The sequence below is a fragment of the Heliangelus exortis genome, chromosome 7 (genome assembly GCF_036169615.1).
Source record: "Heliangelus exortis chromosome 7, bHelExo1.hap1, whole genome shotgun sequence".
Classification (NCBI taxonomy): Eukaryota; Metazoa; Chordata; class Aves; order Apodiformes; family Trochilidae; genus Heliangelus; species Heliangelus exortis.
Window position 1 is genome coordinate 5,169,344 of NC_092428.1, and position 21,348 is coordinate 5,190,691.

General features: G+C 37.6%; 1 protein-coding gene across 2 annotated transcripts in view; it reads left to right on the plus strand.

Moving 5' to 3' along the window:
- STN1 (STN1 subunit of CST complex) overlaps nucleotides 1–21,348 on the plus strand; it is a 46,486-nt gene that overhangs the window by 4,718 nt on the left and 20,420 nt on the right. The window contains exons 1-5 of one of the 2 annotated variants that reach the window (XM_071748340.1): nucleotides 5,148–5,403; nucleotides 8,957–9,096; nucleotides 13,909–14,004; nucleotides 18,466–18,537; nucleotides 20,179–20,340. In XM_071748340.1, coding sequence (XP_071604441.1) covers nucleotides 8,964–9,096; nucleotides 13,909–14,004; nucleotides 18,466–18,537; nucleotides 20,179–20,340 — 463 coding nt within the window. In that variant the 5' untranslated portion in view covers nucleotides 5,148–5,403; nucleotides 8,957–8,963. Of the gene's footprint in view, nucleotides 1–5,147; nucleotides 5,404–8,956; nucleotides 9,097–13,908; nucleotides 14,005–18,465; nucleotides 18,538–20,178; nucleotides 20,341–21,348 lie in introns of those variants that run through there. The other variant, XM_071748339.1, reaches the window with a different exon arrangement.

Below are 21,348 nucleotides of genomic sequence, written 5' to 3' on the forward strand. Positions count from 1 at the left end.
CTTCATAAAGGAACAAGAGACTCAGTTTTGTACTTACTATTTTGTGAGTCTTTCTGATATGAGTAACAGGAGTAGTTAAATCATACAGAAAACAAAGAGGAAAGAATTATACCAGAGGTAAAAACACTCAAGACTTTGCCAGTATCACTGCAGCCAGAGTCAGTGCTTGGGCTCCTATCTGTAACCTGGAAACAGTACACTACATGACTACATTTTTTAAGCATTACTGTAGAACAAGTTAATCTTTAGAATTGCCATAGAAACACGTGGCATTTGGAAGCTTCAATATACAAGGGTATTACTTGATATTTATAGTAAAAAAAAAAAAAAGTGTTAAAGTGCTGAAGAATAGGATTAAAGTAATTATCATTTCAGAAAAAATCTGGGTGTTTAGCCTAAATTGGCCTAGCATTGTCAGTAGTCAGTGGGGAAAGGTATCTTCAGAGAGCAGTCCACCCTCTCCCATTGTAGATACCAATCTCTATCACTTCTTTCTTGAGGGGAGTTGTCCTGGAAACTTGGATTAGGGTTCTTCTTATCTTCCCTGTTGATACCACTGCTGGCAGAACTCTTGCAGTGCAGTTCTCTTGGTGTCAGGCAGCACTTCTGGAAATGATGTCAAAGTAAATATAAAGTTGCCAAATTACCTGAATGTTTCTAAGTAAATTGTTGTTTTATGGAATACTCTTTATATGAAATGTCAGAAGAAAAACCAATAATATAAATATATCAGGTATATTTCTTCAAGACATAGTGGGTCAAAAGTGTTCAAAGCTTTAATGTGTTAACAGAAGTTATTACAAAAAAAGAAACGTTTTTCTCATTTTTAGTTGGAATGCAAGAAAACCAACTTAAAGGCTGATATTTGGGAGCAGTCATATATAATTGGAGGGGTAAGTTGTGGTTTTGAGTGAGAAGCAAACCTCAGATTTAATGGAAAATGTCAACATATTGAAACTGACATACCTCATTCTTTTTATTGAGTAGTTGACAAATGCAATTTAAAAATTCAGATTATCTTTCAGATAAACTTTTTCAAGAAGCCTGGATGTTTTTCAGTTTGTACTTAACTGAAAAAAACCTCCTCTTATAGGAATTCTCAAATTGTATGAAAATACCAAGCTCCATTGGTGTATTTTTATTACAGTAGTCTAATAAAAATTCTTTCCCTCTGTATCCTGATTACTGTAACAATCTTTCACAGAACCTCTCATGAATAAATCTAGAGTATTGATTTCTTTTAAAGTAACATACAATTAAAATGCTACTACTCTTGGCCATTATGCTGTATTCTTTCTATTTTAAGCATTTGAGATTATATTTCACTTAAAGCAAATTATATTTTCTCAAAACTACATGAACACAAAGTATTTAAAACTTGCAGAGCCTCCTCCTGATGGACATTAAAAGCTTTAGTTAAGTCACATGAGAGCACATATTACAAGAGCTTCATCATGTTTGTCTTTCCTGTAGATGGTAATTAGACCTTTTCCTCTTGCATAGGAGTCACGAGATGATTTGCTCTTCTTGTTTGTGGCTTTCAAATTTGCATTAGTTCACATAGCACCTAGGATTAGAAATTTATTAAGGGATAAAGATAGCTTTGCATCTAGGTGTTGGTTTGAGTCAATACTGGCACAAAAAATGGCTGTAAAGAAAACCCACATGTATTGCTGCTTTTCTTTCTGCAAATCCTGAATTTCTTTGTTTCCCAGAAGTCTTTTTTTCCAGAATAGATGCTGTGTTCTCTTGTGATTCTGATCAGCTCTGGAAACTTGGGGCTGAATAACTTGTTCAGTAATATGAAAATGAGTTATTTTTAACTCTGTTTTTTATTACAGCTGGCCAGCCAGCAAACCCAGTCCTGGTTGTGTGGTAATCATAAGCAGGAAGTGTGTTATGCCTTCTACAACTATTATTAAAAATATAGCATACTTAAAAGTAGGGAACATTTCACAGACACAAAAAAGGAACAATCTGACAAAAAGCACTGACAACAACTGCTTCTTTAGTAATATCACATGAGAGAGGTGGCAGTGGCATAATATTGGAGATACATTGACTAGCAAAAAGGGAAAATGAACTTTAGGCTTTGAGTTAACAACTATTTATTAGTGCAGAACTAGACATTAAAGTTTAAACCTATTTTACTGAGAAAACAGCATTTTTTCTTTAAAAATGTTATTTTTCTATTACAGCCATGTTTAAAATAATTTCTATATGTATCATGTTCTCCTCTTTTTGCCTACATTTTTTATAAGCCATTAGATAGTTTTAAATTTTGAGGCAAAAATATAGTTTACTCTGTGTTGTAAAGTAGAATTTGGTTTTATGTAGCATCTCAGTAAAGCACCAGTGATCTGTAACAGTGTGTCAATTGTTAAGGCAAACAGTGACTATTGTGTGTTGGACAATAGTGTGTGCAAACTTTGGGCACTACCATTTGCTTTTGAGAAAACAGTATTGTGATATGCCCTGGAATCTTTTTCTTGTTCAGCTTTTTTATATATCACACCATGTGATATATATGGATTCAGCCAATTGAGCCCATTACATTTAGTTGATGGAATTTTCTGTAGCAGAAAATGAAGTTACCTATCAGAAAAATAATTCCTGTGGCTTGTGGCTGAGCTACAATGTATTGTTTTGTATGCAGTATACAGGAATGCCATATTTTAAGTAGTATGAGGTTGGGAGTGTCATGTATTCAGATGTAGTTAAGGAGACAAATATGTTTATAAAAGGCTGTTTGTATGGGGTTTTTTACATACTAAGAAGTTGGAAATAGTAGTGACTTTTTTAGTTGTGACAGTGATTCATGTAGGGAATGTTAAGTTGTAGCCACAACAGTGGGTGAGGTATTGTCTTTCAAGAATCTTAATGATGTTACATCCATTTGATTCCTTTCTGTTGAATTAGAAAAGTTTTTAAAAATGGGCAAAAGTTATCCCTAGCAAAGAACTCAGAGGCACTATCTGGAAGTGTTCTTTATTTTGGAGCAGTCTTGGAGAATTACAAAACTGCTAATCCAAAAGTTAAGAGGACAAAGTCTCTGAATTTTTAACAGATACTAATGGAGTTTAGCAGCTGAAGATAAAGGGTGATGAGCATCTTTCCTTAGCTGAGAAGAAACTACTCTTTAGTTCATTCAAAGTTCATAGAGTGCAGTGTAAGAGATTGTGCAGAACAATTTGTCTTGGGAAATACCTACACACCTTTAGCATTTATAAAAGTTGTGGGGTTTGTAATCTAAGAAATCCCATGCTTGATTCCAGGTATGAAAATTCTAGTCCTCAGAGAGGAGACACAATTACAAAAGAAATTCAAAGAATTGAAATCTGAGAATTGTACCCCTTTGAATACCAAAAAACCCCATCCTTTTGATCTTTTCCTAGATGTTGGTGAAGAGGAGTGAGTGAGGAGCATTAGAAAAGTATAACTTAATCTTTGTTCTTACATGGGAAGAGTTCAAACTTTCCCCAGTAGCAGAGATGATGCTGGTGATATAAAGTCTCAATGCTTTTTTTTCCTGTTGTCTTTCATTTTGCAGACATTTGTCTTTTGGAACATCCAAATATTTCTCTACAAGAAGTGCCTTCAGACAGGAAGTGTTAAGAGTCTTTATTTGGAGGAGAAAAAAACCAATTCTGTGGACCAACATAAAAACCAACCAAACAATAAACAAATGCAAGCAGGTCTAGAAACAGAGATGGGTCTCACGTTAATGCTATTAATATTTCTAAGGAGAGTAAGAATTAGGTCACAATCTTCCAAAAGAGCTGCAAATGAATAATCTGTCTCTAGTTGGGTTCACAAAATATATTATGGTCCTTGTTGGATCTGAGACTTCAAAATTACTCAGTTTTCTGTTATATGTATATACCAACAACAGTGCTATTTGTACACTTTATCTCAAGCACAGTGTTCATATATAATTAACACATTCATTTGTATAGCAAAGAAAAAACTTTAGTTGATTTCAGAACATTAAACAGGTCTGTCATAATCTAATGCTAGGACTATTTTGAAAACTTTTTCACAACTGTACAGCTAGACCAAATGGTAGCATAACAATTTTGAACTCTAATTGTAATGCAGTGATCATTTGTGCTATGAATGTTCATATAAATTCTGATCTTATTCCAGAGGCTGTTTTAATTTACATCAGATGCATAAATTAACTTAAAACAGGAGGGAGGGAAATGGGCAGGAAAACTTGTCTCTAGAAATTGAGTTAACCTTGTCATGGGGTTCACAGAAAGCCACATGGGCTTAAGAAAGTTATTAACCAATGCTTGCCACTTCCACGCAAATTTTTGAAATTTTAAGATGTTCATTCAAGAAGTGGCACCAATTTTTTTTACACAGCTATACTGAAGTAGAAAAGCTGTGTTGCCTTGAACTGGGGTGAGCTAGGTTTTGTTCTCTTTGCTCTGTTAGTTAACTTGAGTGAATTCAAATTCCTTTATGTTAGATCAGTAAATTACTTATATCTGTCAAAGAAATTTCCCTTGCCAGCAATCTGTTTGAAATCCTCATGCTATCAAAGCTTCTTCCATACCACAGTTTTTCCAAGCAGCAGTCTTGTTATTTATGAAAAGTAATTTATTTTTAGTTTTGTGTGTTTTTATTTCACACTAATAAATGAGAACCATCTCTCCTAGTGAAACAATGTATTTTCAGCAGTTCAGCTCATTCCGGCAGCACTGTGGGTGATTAAGAGCTTTCAGAGAGAATTAATCATCTTCATAGACTTCCTTCTCCCCTCACTCAAAACAGGTTAAAGAATTAGTTGAAGAGGATGCTTCAGCAAGAGATTATCCATTAGCTTTCAAATACAAATAGCAAGTGAAGCCTCCTGACTGTGTGCACTATTACTACCTTATTTATGGTAAGCTTACAGCTGTCCCTGACAAACAAATACAAGTTGTTTACTGGTCTGAGTGGTTTGCTGATTTCTAGGTTAGTTAGGAAGATGTCCTGCAAGTACTTCACGGCAGAAGGATCAGAAGGAGCTAAATTTCTGCAGTTTACTTTAATGCACACTTTGGGGTTTCCATTTCACTAGGATTGGAAGAAGACATTCTTAACTATTTAATTTTTTTAAGAAAGATAGGTGGTGAACACAGGGAATATTAGGACCCAAGAAATTTATTGGCTTTTCTAATAAGGCTACTAGGTAGGCTGCTTGGGAGGGAATTAAAAAATGGTCTTGGTTTTGAGTGGTGGCATTGTTGGGAAGGCTGCTGATTTGCCTTGGTTTCCCTTCTTTCCTTTTTAGGATAATAGCTTACTGAGCTCCCAAGATACCTCTGAGGATTATGGGCTTCATTTAATTCTCACTCCAGTCAGGAAAGCTAACATTGATAGAAGCAGGTGAAAGAGGCAGCCTTGTTTTAATAGGTTGGTGTCTACCATAATCTCAAATTGAGGCTTTTTGTTTACTTCTATTTAGATAACTACTGAGAAAAAGTTAGATTTTTGCCTTTGAAACAGAATACTTTTCCCAGTATGTGGTTCAAATAGCAGAACTTAATTTTATTTGGTTTTGCTTATACCTTTATAGATTTTATTTGTAGTTATTTTGTAGAGAGATAAAAATTGAAAACAGGTATGTTGCATCTAATAAATTTGTGGACCAGATGCTTCTCTCACTTTTTTTTCTTCTGCAGCAGGATGGAATTCCTTGCACTAAGCAACCATGAGGTCATTACACTGTATTTAAAACAAAATGCATAAAGGGATGACCTTTTGCTTGGACTCTGCATTGTTTATGTTGCTAAGGCTTATCACCATCTTTCAGCAAAATCCAGTTTAATCCTTAAACGTTTGTACAAATAATTTCTGTTCAGAATTGTCTATTGTTAGCTATCTGTGTTCTCACTGATTATAATGCTGTGCATCTCCACGATGCCTGCTATTTGCCCCTTGGATCTTCGTTGTAAAGAGTAGCTGTTATCTTCCTTGCTGATAGCACATCATCAATGGTACCAGTTAATAGTTGAAAACACTTCCATCATAATGGAAAGTTACACTTTCCCCAGAGTGACTTAGTAATTAATTCACCCCTGGGGTGCAGACACTTGCAAAGCCAACTTAAAAAGTTACAGGAAGATACTATTATTGCAGAAGAGAGATTGACTGAAAGAATTTTATCTGCCTTCTAAGAACTATGTTTTCTAATACTAGCAATCTGTCTGAAACAAGCTTGCAAACCAACTGAAAAATAGGCATTTTTGAAAGAATTGCTGTTCTGACTTGCTTCCTTAGCTATAGGAGCAACAGGACAACTGCTGTTAACACCATGAGAAGGAAGGGCTTGTAATAGGAGTGTGTGGAGGCAAGCAGTCCAGGAGGCAGTAAATATCTTTTTCCTCCCAGCAGGCCACAAGCTTTTAGCTTTAAATAGTCACTGCTCAAATGCAGCTACCAACTGGCCACTTGGGAGGGAAGAAAGAAAATTACATCCGTTTTGGGTGGTGGCAGGTGCTGGGAGGGCTGTTGGGACCAGGGAGAGCAAAGGAAAGGCTGCTCTTCTCAGTGCTGTTCATGTGCTTGTCAGTGAGTGGCTGGAGTGTGATTTCACTGTCCCAGCCTGGGGTGAACGGAGTGTCTGTAACTCAACTTCTGGAAGATAGAATGAAGCTCCAGAATTTAAGATTTAGCTCCCAGTAGTTTCTGAAATTGAGAAAGAGCTTTTGCTACAGAAATCCTTCTCACTTCAGGACAGGAACTCAGTAAAAGATCTGAGGAGAGGCTTCATTTAAGCCAGAAATGTTATTTGGACTTGTAGGTGGTGATCTGTTGGCATTTGTGCATTTCAGACTTGACAGTTTTTTACTGAAATATCAAAATGCAGATATTTTTAATCTCCAGAGGTGCTGCTTCATTGATTTCCCCTCAAATGTACACATCTGCAGGGATGACTTCTGCATTTTACACCAAGAATTTGCTGTTCATAAAAACCAGAAAAAGTCAGGCTTCTTATCCAATTCTTTTTGGCTGGTTACTCACTCTGCCATCTGTCCTGAAGAAAAAACAGGTGCTGAGCTATGACAGACTTGGTAACCATGTGGAGGAAGTTGCAGGGCATGGTGCAGAAAGAAATGCTGCTTTGTATAAAATATCTTGGAGAACAAGATTGTGATTGTATCCATGTTTATTGTGGAGAAATGCCACTAACAGTGTATAGTTGGGGGACTGAAGCAGCATTAAGGTCCAAATTATATTTTTTTTTCCGTTTGTAGTGAGGAAACAGGCTGACACTGACAAGTGGGTGCCTTCTCTTACTCAAACTCAGTGTTAACCTTGAGGGACTATAGTATGTATGTCTATTGATTGATGTGTGAACTCATTCCCAATGACCTTTTGTTGGGCTAAATTTTTATGGAAGTGTTAATCACAGCAGCATAAGTAAGCTAAGTAAAATACCAGTTCAAATCGTATTTGCTTGGGAAAATTTATGGTCTCACTCTGACAGACTACGACAAGCAGCCAGAGAACTGCTATATGGAGGAATAAAAGCTTTGCATTAAGACCACACAGTTAACAGCTTAATGTATAGGTTGCTACTGAGTAGTGTCTGCAATTCAGCAGAAGAAAAAGTGTGCTTCATGGGAAGGCTTGAGTGAGAAGAGGATGGTGTGGTGTTTTTGAGTAGACATGGTGTGTGCAAAAGGAATAGATTGGGAGGAGCTGCCTGTAGGAGAGGGGAGAGACATAAATGCAGGTGTAAATAAAACAATTCAGTTTGTCACTTGAAGGTGAGGTGACTGGTAGATCTGACTAAGTCAAATCTTTTCAACATTCACAAAATAATAACCAATCTAAGGAAGGTCAAAGTATCACTAACATTTTGTTGGTTTTAAAATACAATTAAAAAAAAAAACCACAGCTAAATATAATTATCATCTACAGTTCTTCTCACAGTGTAGCATAGGTCTTAGCAATGCTCTTAACATGTTGTGCTACACCCTGTTTTTCTGCCTCACATTCGAGTTTAAGTGTGAAAACAGAAATCATGCAGAACCCAATCTCTTCTTACTCAAAGCAAGATGCTGGTATGATATTCATGGCATGTTGCCTCTACACCAGTACCTAGAAGTGCCTCCCACAGAGATCGCCAGCAATGCATAGTAGGGACCCACTACCCCTCAGGAGGCTGTTGCTGCCAAATCTAAGCTCTGTTACACACCCTTTAATCTCAGTCCATGCAGCACCTTTGCCCTACAGTTGACACTCATTGAGGGTGTCCTAGAAAGCTCTATGGGAACAATTTAGCTATCCACATAGGAAAAGCCAATAGAAAGTATATCTAGCTTCCCAATTCCCATAGGGAACCAAATTGAGTGCTGGTTTTTTCCCAGTAGCAACTCCAATAAGTAGAGAATGTGCTTTGGTAATGGCAGAAGATAAGAGGCACTAAACTGCAAAATCTGAAAAGCGAAAAGGGAAAAGTAACAATTACAAAATTATGGGAGCCTATACACCCCAAATAAGGTCCAGTTGCTTTTGTTGCATTTAAAATAAGCATCCCCCTCCCACTGGGTGAACAATGAGGGGAATGTCATGATGAGGGGGAAAAAATTATGAGGGGGGAATAATCAAGTGAACAGAAAGTCACAAGTTAGTATTCCACAATCCTCTTCTTCTGTTATATTTGGTTCTCTCTTTATGGGGATATAAAGAGGAAATCCCAGAAGTTGTGTTTCATTGGAAGGAGCTGGGCAAAATGCTGTTGCTGTTGAGTCTCAGTACTACGAGTAAATCATCCCTACTGATATTTTGAATGTTTCACAACACAACAGTAACATTTTATTAGATAACTTCCTGTGTCTGTCAGTTCAGCTGTGTTGTTGTGTATAAAATTACAAGCTGTTTTTAAATTCAGTTGGAACACAAGTGAACAGCTCTTTACCTGTGTAGGAAATAATTACAAGTTCTTCTGTGGTCACAGGTTTTGAATGCAGTCTGGGTCCAAGAAGTATGAAGAAGAGACACCTTCTCTGCACTGGGGAATGGATCCTGTATTTTCTGCATTTGCAAGACTCTATATTAAAGATATAAAAGAAATGAAAGAATCTAAACAAGTGCCAGGTGTGTACTTGTATACATTGATTATGATGTACACAGAATTATAATTAATTTATGTTGTGCTCTGTGACCAGGGATTGCAGAATGCCTCGTGAACCAGCACCTACCAGTAAAGTAGTTTTCCAAGCCCCTAAGATGAATGATATTAGTATCTGTAACAGTTCTAAGAACAGCAGGTTGTATGTGAAACATATGTGAAAAAATGTGTTCCTGCTAATGGCTTTTCCTCCTCTCATATAGATCTAGAACCCCTTTTGCATTAAGGTATGTATTTATTTTTTCTTTGTGGTAGTGCTTTAAATATTCTGATAAAGTTAGTTCTAAATATGCTGATCCTTTCTAGCCATTTGTGTTATATCATTCTACTGTCTACATAACATTGAGAAGGATTTTATGCCCCCGTTGCAAAATTTTGACAGTTGGTGACCTTGCTGAGTGTATGTTTTGCTTTTTCCCCTAATATATAGTACAAAACATAATATTATATATATTATAAAACAGATAAATGTTTTGAGGTTTTGTCTGCTTAATTTAAAGATATGATAGCTATATGATATTCTTTATTCATTTAAACAACCTTACTGTAAATTCTGGCATCTGTGCTGAATCTTATACCACACCTTTTATTTCCTAACCATTGTTGTAAATTGTATGCTTTGCAGTCTGTTTCCTGCTGGTCTTCAGCCAATATCACCCACACAAGTACATTGTCTAAAGCAGTGTGGGGCTGACCTTGAGTCTGTTTCACTAAAAAGACTGTAAATCCACTGTAGTAAGTTTTCTACTGTAAAAAGTTTCATCACTTCAAACTGAAGATTCACAAGGTGCAAGATTGTCAGGGAGGAACCCAAGGAGCCTAAAATAATGAGGAAAAGCAGTAAAACCTGAGCAGCAAGACAAGAGGGCACAAGAGGTCTCAAGTTGTGCCAGGGGAGGTTTAGGTTGGACATTAGAAAGAATTTCTTTAGGGAGAGGGTGATCAGACATTGGAATGGGCTGCCCAGGGAAGTGGTGGATTCTCCATCCCTGGAGATATTTCAAAAGAGCCTGGATGTGGCACTCAGTGCCATGGGCTGGGAACTGCAGCGGGAGTGGATCAAGGGTTGGACTTGATGATCTCTGAGGTCCCTTCCAACCCAGCCCATTCTATGAGTTCTATGAGATTGCCTTTTTGGTTGTTTTGTTGCTTGTTCTTTTTCTCCACAGAGACCAAGTATTTGTTTGGCTCTTGGAGTATGCTCTGCCTTGTAGGTTTTGTTACTCTTATTTTTCTTTAACAGTAAGGACAGAAGCAGTGCTATTCTTGCAGAAATGAAGGACCAGTCTATCTTCTTGGCTCTTCATGCAATCATTTACATTTAAGTGGGGGCTTTGCACACTGCAAAGCCTGGTGTATATACCTCAGCATGATGGGAGTTTCTTGTCTTAAATCCATAGCAAGAATTAGGCTGCAGTCTGTTGTTGATCTTTATACAAGAGTGAGTGAGTAGTACTTGGAGGCCTTTTTTAAAATGTTCAGTCTCATAGTAGTGCTGGTGTGGCAAATGCCTCTAATAAAAATTGTTCCTGCTTCACTTAGAGACATTTTAATTTTTTAACAAAATAAAAACAACACAAAATACAGAACAAATGTCACCAGAATAGGATTGTAGTTTGGTCTTGGACATTAGTACACACACAGGCAAAAATATATTTAGAATAATTCAATTTACAGACATCAACAAACATATAAAAGCACAAACAGTCCTAGAAAGTACAATTCTGCCCTCTTTTTTTTACTTTTAAATTATCTGAATTTATTTTTCACTTTCCTTCCTGCTGTTTTACTTAAGTGAGTTGTCTTGTGCTTCTGGAACTTTTTCAGTTTTATTTCTTTTTCTTTTCCCAAGATGATCCTTCAGAAGTGTTATATGTCATGTCAAGATATCAGCCTTTAAAATAGTGTGTGTGAGCTTTCTCCACTTCCTGTGCATCTGGTGTCTTGCACAACCAAGCTTGCTTGCAGTCCTGTATTATTTTCTAAACAAAACCTTAAAGAATAAAATTAAATTTTATAAAACAGAAATTCTGAATTTTGTTCATTCTCCTGGGGATAAGCATGTGCCAAACCAGATGTCTTTCAGTGTATCTTATTTATTGGCAACAAACTATAGTACAACAGAAACACTAAAAAGAGCATCTTCTGGGAAGGAAAAAGGTAGGTGTTTGTTGTCAATGTTTCCTGCCTTTAATGAGTTTGTTAAAGGCCAGCTGAAGCTAAGTATATGATTGGCTATAAATCAGTCGTCAAGTAATGGTAATTAAGAACAAATGAGTGCAAAACAGTTGTCACTAGGAAGAATGGAAAGAAACACAGACTGAATGTCAGGAAAAACATCCTTAGAATGACATCTGCTAAATGGTGGAGCGACCTTCCCAGGAAAAAGGTGGCATGCTGTTCACTGGGATTGTTTGTATCCTGACTGTACGGATTGCCAGGAATTTACTGTACAGAACAGTCTTGCACTGGCCCTGAGGAAGTGGACTGAATGACCTAATACCTTTTTTCTTTCCATTTTTAAGCATTAGGATTTGATGCTACCATGACTAATCCCTTAAAACAACACAGAGGAAAGCAGTAAAACTGGCCAATTACTATCCTGCTATAAATGGTGACAAGAAGGCTGGAAAACCTCCCAGATAAACACAGTAATTGTGTTGTCTTAGGGGCCTTGAAATGAGTGGGTGTCAAACTCGGTTGTAACACATAATCAAATCATGGAAATGAGCTTTTTCTCAGAGTTATCATGCACCACTGCATTGTGACAGCTTATCAACAAGCAAGGGAAGCTACAAATAGCATAAAAGGAGGTAATAACAGTTAAAGCAATGGCAAACAGTTCAGTGCTCAGTAATGCTGGTAAAGACATAACCAGAACGTGCCCTAGGGAGCTCTGTATCTATAGCTCCCTATACCACTGCTGTGGCTTCCTGTTGTGGTAACAGCACATTACTGTATATGTTATTTACGGGGTAACTAGGACCTTGCCTGAATGTTCTTGCTCAGAGCTTCAGATGTTTAGTATATTTTATTGCTACCAATGTGAACATAATTTGCACAAATAAGCTGGATAAATAGGAAACCATTTAGGCCTTGAAGTCATCTGATTCAACAGCTTATAAGAGTGTAAATATAATTTTGTCTTTCAAATTGGTTCAAGTAGTTTCTTGGAGAGAAAGGGTGAGTTTATGGGGATGGATGGGGAACCAGTTTTTTCTGGTCCCTGTCATTTGCCAGGACTCAGTTAACTAACTAGAAATGAGCATCATAGCATGTTGCCTGTTTGCACAGTGAAGAAATGGGTGTCACTGCTCCACAGTTACCCCAAAACTGACCCAGATATTCTTTTATAGAGATTTTGTAAGGTTTTGTGAATAATGATATGCACTGGGAGCCTCTCCATTCAGAGTTTCTATAATAGTGTTTATTGGTGTCCTGGTAAATTGAGTGAATGAAAAGTGGACAGACTTGCTGAAGGTTTCCTGACCAGTGACCTCAACTCTAAGATGTCAGTGATAGATGCATCCTCAAAACATTCTAGTGGATTTTTATGAGCAAAACTTCTGTTTATGAGCTGCCTAGCTGATCACCTGTGATTTCTTCTGCAACTTAGGGGTTTTTGTCTGTCTTACATGCAGAAAGTTAATTTCAGGATCATTTCAGGCTGCTAGCTATGTAGGACAAGTTATTTTTGGATTTTGGCTTTTATTTTTTTTTAACACTGAACATTTTTCAGACTCCCTTGCTGCAATGTTTCTCTTTCCTTTTGTAAGAATGACTTGCCATGGTGTATGGAGCCAAATGTTCCCTTCTGAGTCCCTTGAGTGATCTAGTTTTTAGAAGACAGTTATTGAACATCCCAGGTGACATATTTCAGTAAAGTAGCAGTATATGAAAACTGAAGAAAACACATAGACTGAAAATTAGACAGCTCAGGATGTATCTGGAGTTTATTGCCCTATTACCCTCCTGCCAGTAGACTGTAAAACTTCAATGTATGTTTACAGCACTGTTTGTTAACATTTGTCAATTTTTTGAAAGGAATTACAGCATGTGGAAATCTCAATGGTGTCAAAGTCCACTGGGCTCTGATTTCCTCACTGTTTCTTGGACACATTTTTGTGTTATTCAAATCATCTTTAGGGATGCACAAAAATAGATTTGGAGAGATGTTTTTAGAATGTGTTATTTCAGAAACTGAAGTTCAAGATGCTGTCCACAATGAGTGCATAATGTACTCCACAATCTAAGAGGGTTGTTTCTCTCTCCCTGCCCCCAATGGCTCCTGTTCTTTTAGAAATGAAAGACAGAATTATGGTAGTTTTCCTTTTGGAGGCTCTGCCTTAATCAGAAACAGCTGCATTGTGAGAAGCTCAAACTGCTTCCATTGTTTTCTATTATTTATTCTGAAGTCTGATGAAGATGTGAAAAAAAACCCAAACAAACTGAAACAACAATCCAAAACAAACTAAAAAAACAACTGATGCCTGCAGCAAGCAAACTGTTTTTCAGATCCAAATGTGCAAGAAAACAAGAGGTTAATTAAGGTCTGACACTTTACAAAAAAGGAAGTGTTTGGTATTGTAAATATAGGTGATATTTCTTCCTTGAAATGTTCCCAGTCTTTACTGATCCAGAGAAGTTCTCACATGACTTAGATAATATAATTTAAGATATATTAAATATGTAAGAAAGTAAGGTTTTTTCTGACAAATGTGACTAGGATTGGATGTTGAAATAAATAGTTTCACTGATCTGCAATTTTCTATTTCTAGGTATATTCTTTTATAATGGGCATCCAGTAAGACAGGTGGATGTTCTAGGGACAGTGGTTCAAACAAAGGAGCGAGATGCCTTTTATAACTATGGAGGTAAGAAAATAATTTTTCTTCTTGCACTTACCAGCCTTTTAGTCCTAGTTATCAGTAGACTTTAAAAGTTGTCTTATTTGATCACTGTCCTTTCAGGAAATTTGTTCTTCCCCTAATGTATATCTGCTATTCAGATTACTCAGCAAACTTAGGGAAGTTACATTTGTCTCCACTTCAAAAGTAGAGAAACAAATAGTTGAAACAATAACTGATTCATTTGAAGTCATCTAGCAAATCTTGGTTTTTGTTATTGCTTTTCCACTGTACTCCACTATCTTCCTCTCATGTATTTATACAGTTCCTTTGCTCAGGTATAAACAGACTTAATAGTGCCTGCAAGTGGGAAGTCACTTCTTCCTTTTTGGAACCTTAGAAAGCCCTTCTGATTTTTTTTATGTTTTGTTGGATCTTGGAGTCAGCTCTTAAAAGCAATCAGGAACTCATTTATATTTAGGTGTGTAAGAGTATCAGCAAATCTGACTCAAGCATTATAGGGTACCAGTTTTTGCCAACACCAGATGGGAGTTGTCTCTTCCCTATTACTTTTCCCAGTATTTTATTAACATGGAAACATCTGATTGTCATTTTGTTCAGCTGAATTTTTCATGTGGAGAAAAAGCAGAGTGGAGTAGTGGTAATGTGGCAAGTTTCAAAACTTGGAGGAGGTCGTCTCATAGTAGGAATGGGGAGCCAAATGCTATTAAAGCACTTAAAGGACTCATGTGCAGTGTCTTCCTCAGCCATGGGTTTCCACCTGGTGGATGTATGTCATGGAGTGCCTCTTTCTACTCAATTTCCTCACTTACAAAATTGAAGCTGCTGTAGTTCCCTGTCTCACAGAAGTATTGTGAGGATATAGTTGAAAACTTAACCAAGTCCCAGCTTCCACAATACCTACACTTGCATCATGCTGCTGCAGAATTGTATTAACTGCTAGCACATACAGCATGCCCTGCACTGGGTGCAGCTGCTTGGAGTTGACTCTCTGCCTACAGAAATGTCCCTGCAAGTTTCTGTGTGGATATTTTCTAGATTTTCTTTTAAGTCTAATTTCTGCTTGTTTGTTATTACCCTGCTATTATGCTAAAGAACAAGTTGACAGTAAATCTTATGAAGCACAAGAGTTTCTGGTACCTGATGGTAGCACAGGCTCAACAAGCACCCAAATTAAGAGGTAGAGATGTAATTGATGATGTAATGAAGTGATGAAACATAAATTGAATGCCAGCTATTATTCTTTTGTTACATTAGTATGCAAATTAATTTGTTACTTTATGAGAACAGAGGAAGACAGAATCAAAATTACCACAGCATAAATAGGCAAGGGTTTCCCACACTGCTCTATTGATTCAAATGTAAACTTTTTGGAAATGTTTGACTGGGGCAGAAAATGGAGGAAAAGAAAAGACACTGCAGAGTTGTGGACTTAAGGCCTTAGTGTTAGATCGGCTGACCTCTAAGTAGAGCTCTCAGTGAGCCTGGCTTCCTGCTGTCCTTTCACATCCAACTCCACTCTTTGTTCCAGCAGTTCCTGGTTTGAGCTTCCAGGCTACCTGCCAGGATGCCCCTCCCCAGCCTGCCCTCCCTTTCAAGCAGGCTGACTCCGCCAGCGTAAAAATGTAACTTCTTAGAGAGTTTCCTGCTTGTAACTTCTTGCATCTCTCGGCTCAACAGAGTCTGGTTGGTGAGTCACAGGGCCGGCATTGCATCAGTTTTGCCGAGTGCTGCTCAGTACTTGTTCACTTTCCATCTACTCAGAAGTGACTTACAAAGCAATTCTCCCTTTGTACTTTTATCTCGTAGAGAACTGAAATATCTTTGTCTCACTGCCACTGTCTACCCCCCCCCCTCCCTCCCCATTTCCTATCTGTCTACTTCAGAATGCACAATACTTATTTTAAGAGAATCTTAGGTCCTCTCCCTGCTGAAAAAAAACCACAGCCAGAACTGGTAACAAAATAGTAATTGTAAAAGAGAGTGGATTTACTCTTTCCTGGCAAAAAATAAAATTAAAAAAATGACATGCTATGTAAAACCTGATTTTGACATTTTGATTTGATTGCTTACCACTGTTATTATGATCAATTAGAAGAAAGGTATTTAATTGAAGTGTCACTTTGAACAAGCTCATATTTCAGCTAATATACCTTTATGACCTCTTTTTTTTTTTTACTTTTTAACAAAACAAAACATCATATGTGGTTTTACTTAAACTTCTGACTTGTTTTGAGAGTTTGAAGGGCACCTGTCTTAAGAACAAGTGGAAAAAAAAATCTCAATCTCACTGAGATCACAGTTATATTGCATACCCTACGAAAACCAGACAGGTTTTGTTATAAAGGAATAAAAATTAACAGAATTATCTCCTTTACCAGGGAGTTTGGAGAGTACTACCCCTCAGTTATCTCATGTGAGAGTCAAAAAAACCCCAGACAAACAAACACAAAAAACCCAATCCAAAACAAACAACAGAAAAACCCAGAAAATAAACCCAAAAAACCACCAAACAAACAGAAGTTTTAACTTGGGGAGATGAGGAAGGGCGGCACAGGGAGTACAGGAAGTTTTCAAAAGCTTGTAGACCCCTTGAGTGCATTCAAAATAGATTAACAGTCTCCTGTCTAATTAGAATACAATTGCAAGAGCTCTCATTCATCTGTGCTTCAGGAATTATTTGTCTTTGTGCTCAAAGCTTTCATTTATGAACTGGGAAAACTTTGTTTTAGAGTCTTGCTCTACTAGCAGATTTCCTGTGTGGTCAAGAACAGGTCAATATTTCTAGTATTCCATTTTCAGATTTTACAATGATGGAATCTGGCCCTCTAATCCTTTAGTCTTGTTTGCTTGGTTTCTAAGCCCTTCTTAGGAAGTTTCTGTCATAGTTGGTCCAACAGCCAGTTGCAAGCTGAAAAATTTAGAAGCTGCAGTAACAGAATACTGAAATGTTTATCAGCCCTGCTTCTTACTGCCATTGGTGACTTGGATGAATAGCTTGTTATGGTACATGGGGGCTCTGACTCCTACTAAAATAGTTGCTTTTTGTCTGTACCAAGGAGAGGAAATCCTACCAGCTAGATCCTTATCAATGCTCTGGTACAAAATTAGAGCTGCTGAAATAGCTGCAGACACAGCAGCTCAAAAGGGGGATAGCAATGAGGTGACCATACTTCTGTGATGGAGTTTGTAATTGCCTGCATCCTAGAAGTGCTGTATTTATGCTATTAGGAATGTGCAGCTAAACCACTGGGAAACAGGAAGGCAAGACAATGATTTGAAATTGGACCCCCCAGGTAGGGAGATTGTTTACAATGTGTGAGACAATGCAAAGGCATTTTGCTTTGATGCTCTGGTTCCCAGAGGAAACAACTTCAGGTACCAGTCAGTACATTCCTGATAAACATTGCTGTTACTTTTATAATCATGGATCTAGTTTAAGAAGTGGAATTCCAGTTTGTGATGAGTGGAAGCTCAAGCTTGGAGATTCAAGGAGACAGGTGCTTGGAGCATTAGCTGAAGTGGAAATGTGATTCTTGCTGTGGTTTGACAAATATTTAGTGTCTTTTTATAGTGTTTGGACATGCCATCAGTATGCTGTCTCTTGATCTATGGAACAGTTGATTCTTCTAGTTGTTGCTGTTGTTGCTTTCTTTGGGTTTTGTCTTTTTCTTCTGTTTCTGACAGTGCAGTGCCTGTGGCACAAACTGCAAAACTTTTGATCAGGTACTAGTAAAACAGGAAAAGCTGGACAGCCCCTGTGCTCAGGAAAAGGTGTTAAGCTTTTTTTGGCAGTGGAAGTGTCTTGCATGCCACCAGTACATGTACTTTAAATTGGGAATTCCTGGCCTAGAGCAGAACCACAAGCATGTTCTGTCCTCTGTCCTTCCTGGCTAGAGGAGCTGCTTTTCTGTTCCCTGGAACATCTTACTGTACAAGGAAGGCCAGCAGACTTTGTGCACAACATTAGCATGGGAACCAATAGAGCTGGAAGTAGCAGCTCTCCCAGTCTATTCACCTGACTGTACTCCCCAGTGTTGCAGAGCTGTTTACTCACTGTTACAGTAATGCTTCTGGGTTTTTTGCCTGTTTTTAAATTTGTCTGGCTTCATCTTTCAACACCAGTTCTTCTTCTGACATTGTTAATGAGATTAAGACCCTTTGCCATCCAGTATATGTACTGAGCTAACTTAGTGCTTGATCTTGTTTAGAGACTATATATTATACTTTGCTGACTATGCACATAAGCATGGTACCTGGTGCTAAGCTACTTCCACTACTGTATTGACTGTGGAGGTTATTTCAGTGGTATAAGTAGGGGTAAAACACCTGCTTTCCCTTTCAGGTGAATTGGAATTAGAGATCTCCTTGGCAGTTGTCTCCCTACATATCTTATGTATCTTCACCTGGTGGAACATCACTACCTGCTTTCTTACTCTGTAATCCTTGCAACTTTTTTTTTAACAGTGGATGATAGTACTGGAGTTATAAATTGTCTCTGCTGGAAAAATCCCATGGTAGCAGAAACATCTTTATCAGGTAATTTATCAATAAGTAATCCTTCTTTTGACTGTTTTTGCTTATGTAATTTACTAAATGATCAAACATTTTGGCAATTTCATGTTACTTTTTGTGTTGTGTCCAATGGTGATGCCAACCAACTACATTGTGACTTATGCCTTTGCCTTCTCTGAGTAATATGGTATTGTAGTTCTGTGCTGTTACATCATTCAGAGAATCCTCTTATTACAGTTCTTTTTGTGAGATCATCTAATGAGGAACTAGTCTAGAAATCTGCCACATGCCACAGCTTGTTTCTGAAGTAAATTAATTGACCAGCAACCTGCTCTACATTCCCCACCCTTGTGATGCAGTGGTTTCAGGATTCATATTTGTTTGCAGTTGTATTCTCCTCCTGCTCAGTTTAATACACAGTGGGAGGACACAGCAGTCTTCTACAATTTGAGAAAGTTCTAAATGTGCAGAAATTGTGCATTTTAAATTAATCTATTATGGCACTCAGTAACAGAACAATTCACTAGCTGGCTTTCTCTTTGCTTTTTCCCCCCAAGATTTCTCAGACATCAAAATATGGAATACATTCTACTTTGGACCTTTTTGAAAGCTCATGTTGTAGACTGACAATCCTGATAGGAAGCAGATCAAATCCTACAGAAAGAATTGCTACCAGTGTTAGGGCTACATACCCACAGAATGGGGAAAGGAAAGCTCAATGTGAAAGTTAAAAGCTGATGCCTGTGGAACAAGCCCATATGTGCAGACAGATAATTTATGCTTACTTATATTTAACAATGACATAACAAGTGGTATAAATGATTTCAACTGCAATCTAAAAGACAGTTCTCACTTTTAGAGAGATGATATTGGGGCATGGCTTTTAAAAAAAAAACAAAAACCAAGGGCTCACAATAAGATCAGTTTTTTTGTGAGGATCTGAAATTTATTAAAGGAATTGCATGAAATACTGCTTCAAATATAAGGACTTAAAATGCTTGTTTCATTCAGGCTTGTGCTCTTTTTTCATGTACATCAGTAGTGCTTGAATAGATGCTGTTATTAGTGAAACGTAATTATTTTGTACCTGCTAAAGAAAACAGCTCCTAGGGGGCACAGGAAACTTTCTTCCAAACTTTTGTAATTGTGATCAGGAATAATTAGATCATTAATCAGATTTTAAGTTATGAAGAATTTACTCTCCTGCAAAGGTGTGTTACGTAAATGTGAAACTGTCAAGTTGCATTCACCTCAGTGTAGACACCAGATTGCATCTCATGAATACATTGGCCCCACCTCAGATGACTCATTCTTCTTTTATATAAAAAGTTCTGCTGACCTTTCTTCTCCCCTCTCATCCATCTTAGATTGACAAAATAAAAAAATAGCAAAACCCAGTTAATGTTTCAATTTTGCAGCCCATCTGTGACATTTTCAGTGGTAAACCGGTATTTCCTCCCTTTCACACTTTCCTCAGGTGAATGATTTAAATAAATATAATAATGTAAACTAGCACTGTCACCCAAAAATTTAGCTACCCAGGACATGTGCCTGGGACCTTACCCCTTTTTTAGTAATGTGAGTCCTGTGATGCTTAGGTTTTTGAATGAATGCAAAGGGACTGTCCTCTTGACCTAATACCTGATCTTCTTCACCCACTTACAGATCGTCCAAGCACCCCCAGCAGTCTTACTGTGCTTGAACAGATGAAGAAACTCCAAGGGTTGGTGAGCCAGAAAACCAAGCTGGAGATTGGGGATATTGTCAGGGTCAGAGGTCACATCCGAACCTACAGGCAAGAAAGAGAAATTCAGGCTTCATGTTTTTGTGAGTGTTATGGATCTAACATAAGTAACTTAGTTGTCTGAATTTGTGATATCTAAGATGTATGTGATCCATTAAATAATTACCACTTTATTTTCTGGCAAATCATTTTTCTAATGAGATTTTCATCCAGATGTCTTTATTTCAATTTTAGCAATGGAACATTAGAATACACACTACATAATGACTGGGGTTGGCTGCCTGTGAACGATGCATTCCTGGAAAATCTGTAAAAGACAAGTAGCATGCATACCAGAATGCTATGCAGGTTCTGTGGCTGGCTGGCTGGGAGAATGACTTCATCTTCAATTCCCTGTGCTGAAGCAGAACAGCCAAAGCTCAAAGAAGAGAGTTGGTGACCTCTTACTTTATGTTTCAGGAGCATTAGCTGCTCTTGTTGCAGCCTGTGTGATCCATTCCACCAGCACAGGCAGCATATGGACACATTGTACCACTGAGGCCCAAGCTCTGATAAACTCTCTGGTTCTGCAGACTGACTGAGGTATTCTTCCACTCCCATCACTCAGGCACAGATCTGCAGGTTCTGCTTCTATATCTGATCACTCTTTGGGCAGCTGCAGAATTCTGCAGCCCAATGTTTACACCTTTGAAGCTTCCACTTACATAATGTCTTTTCTCTTCCTTGTCTGTGCTATTGTGTAATAGTTGGTTCTCCCCAGTGAAATCTTCCAGAAACAATGCTAAAATTATTCCTTTGGTGGAGGGAAGCCTGTCTTTTAAAAACTCTGTGTAGGTCAGATTAAAGGTCTAAATTTTTCAGCTCTAGCCAAAATCAGAGGGGATTTAACTGTCCTTTCCAGACAAAAGTTTTATGAACATATAACCCATTCAAGGGCTGGTAATAATACCATTGTTTCGTTAAAGGAGAGTCATGCAATTCAGATAGCCTCTAAATTGTTTTCACTTTGGCCTAAATAAAACTCTTTACTATGTGTTAACTTCATCTAATGCATAAAGACTGCTGAAAGGTGAAATAGAGATCATAAATTC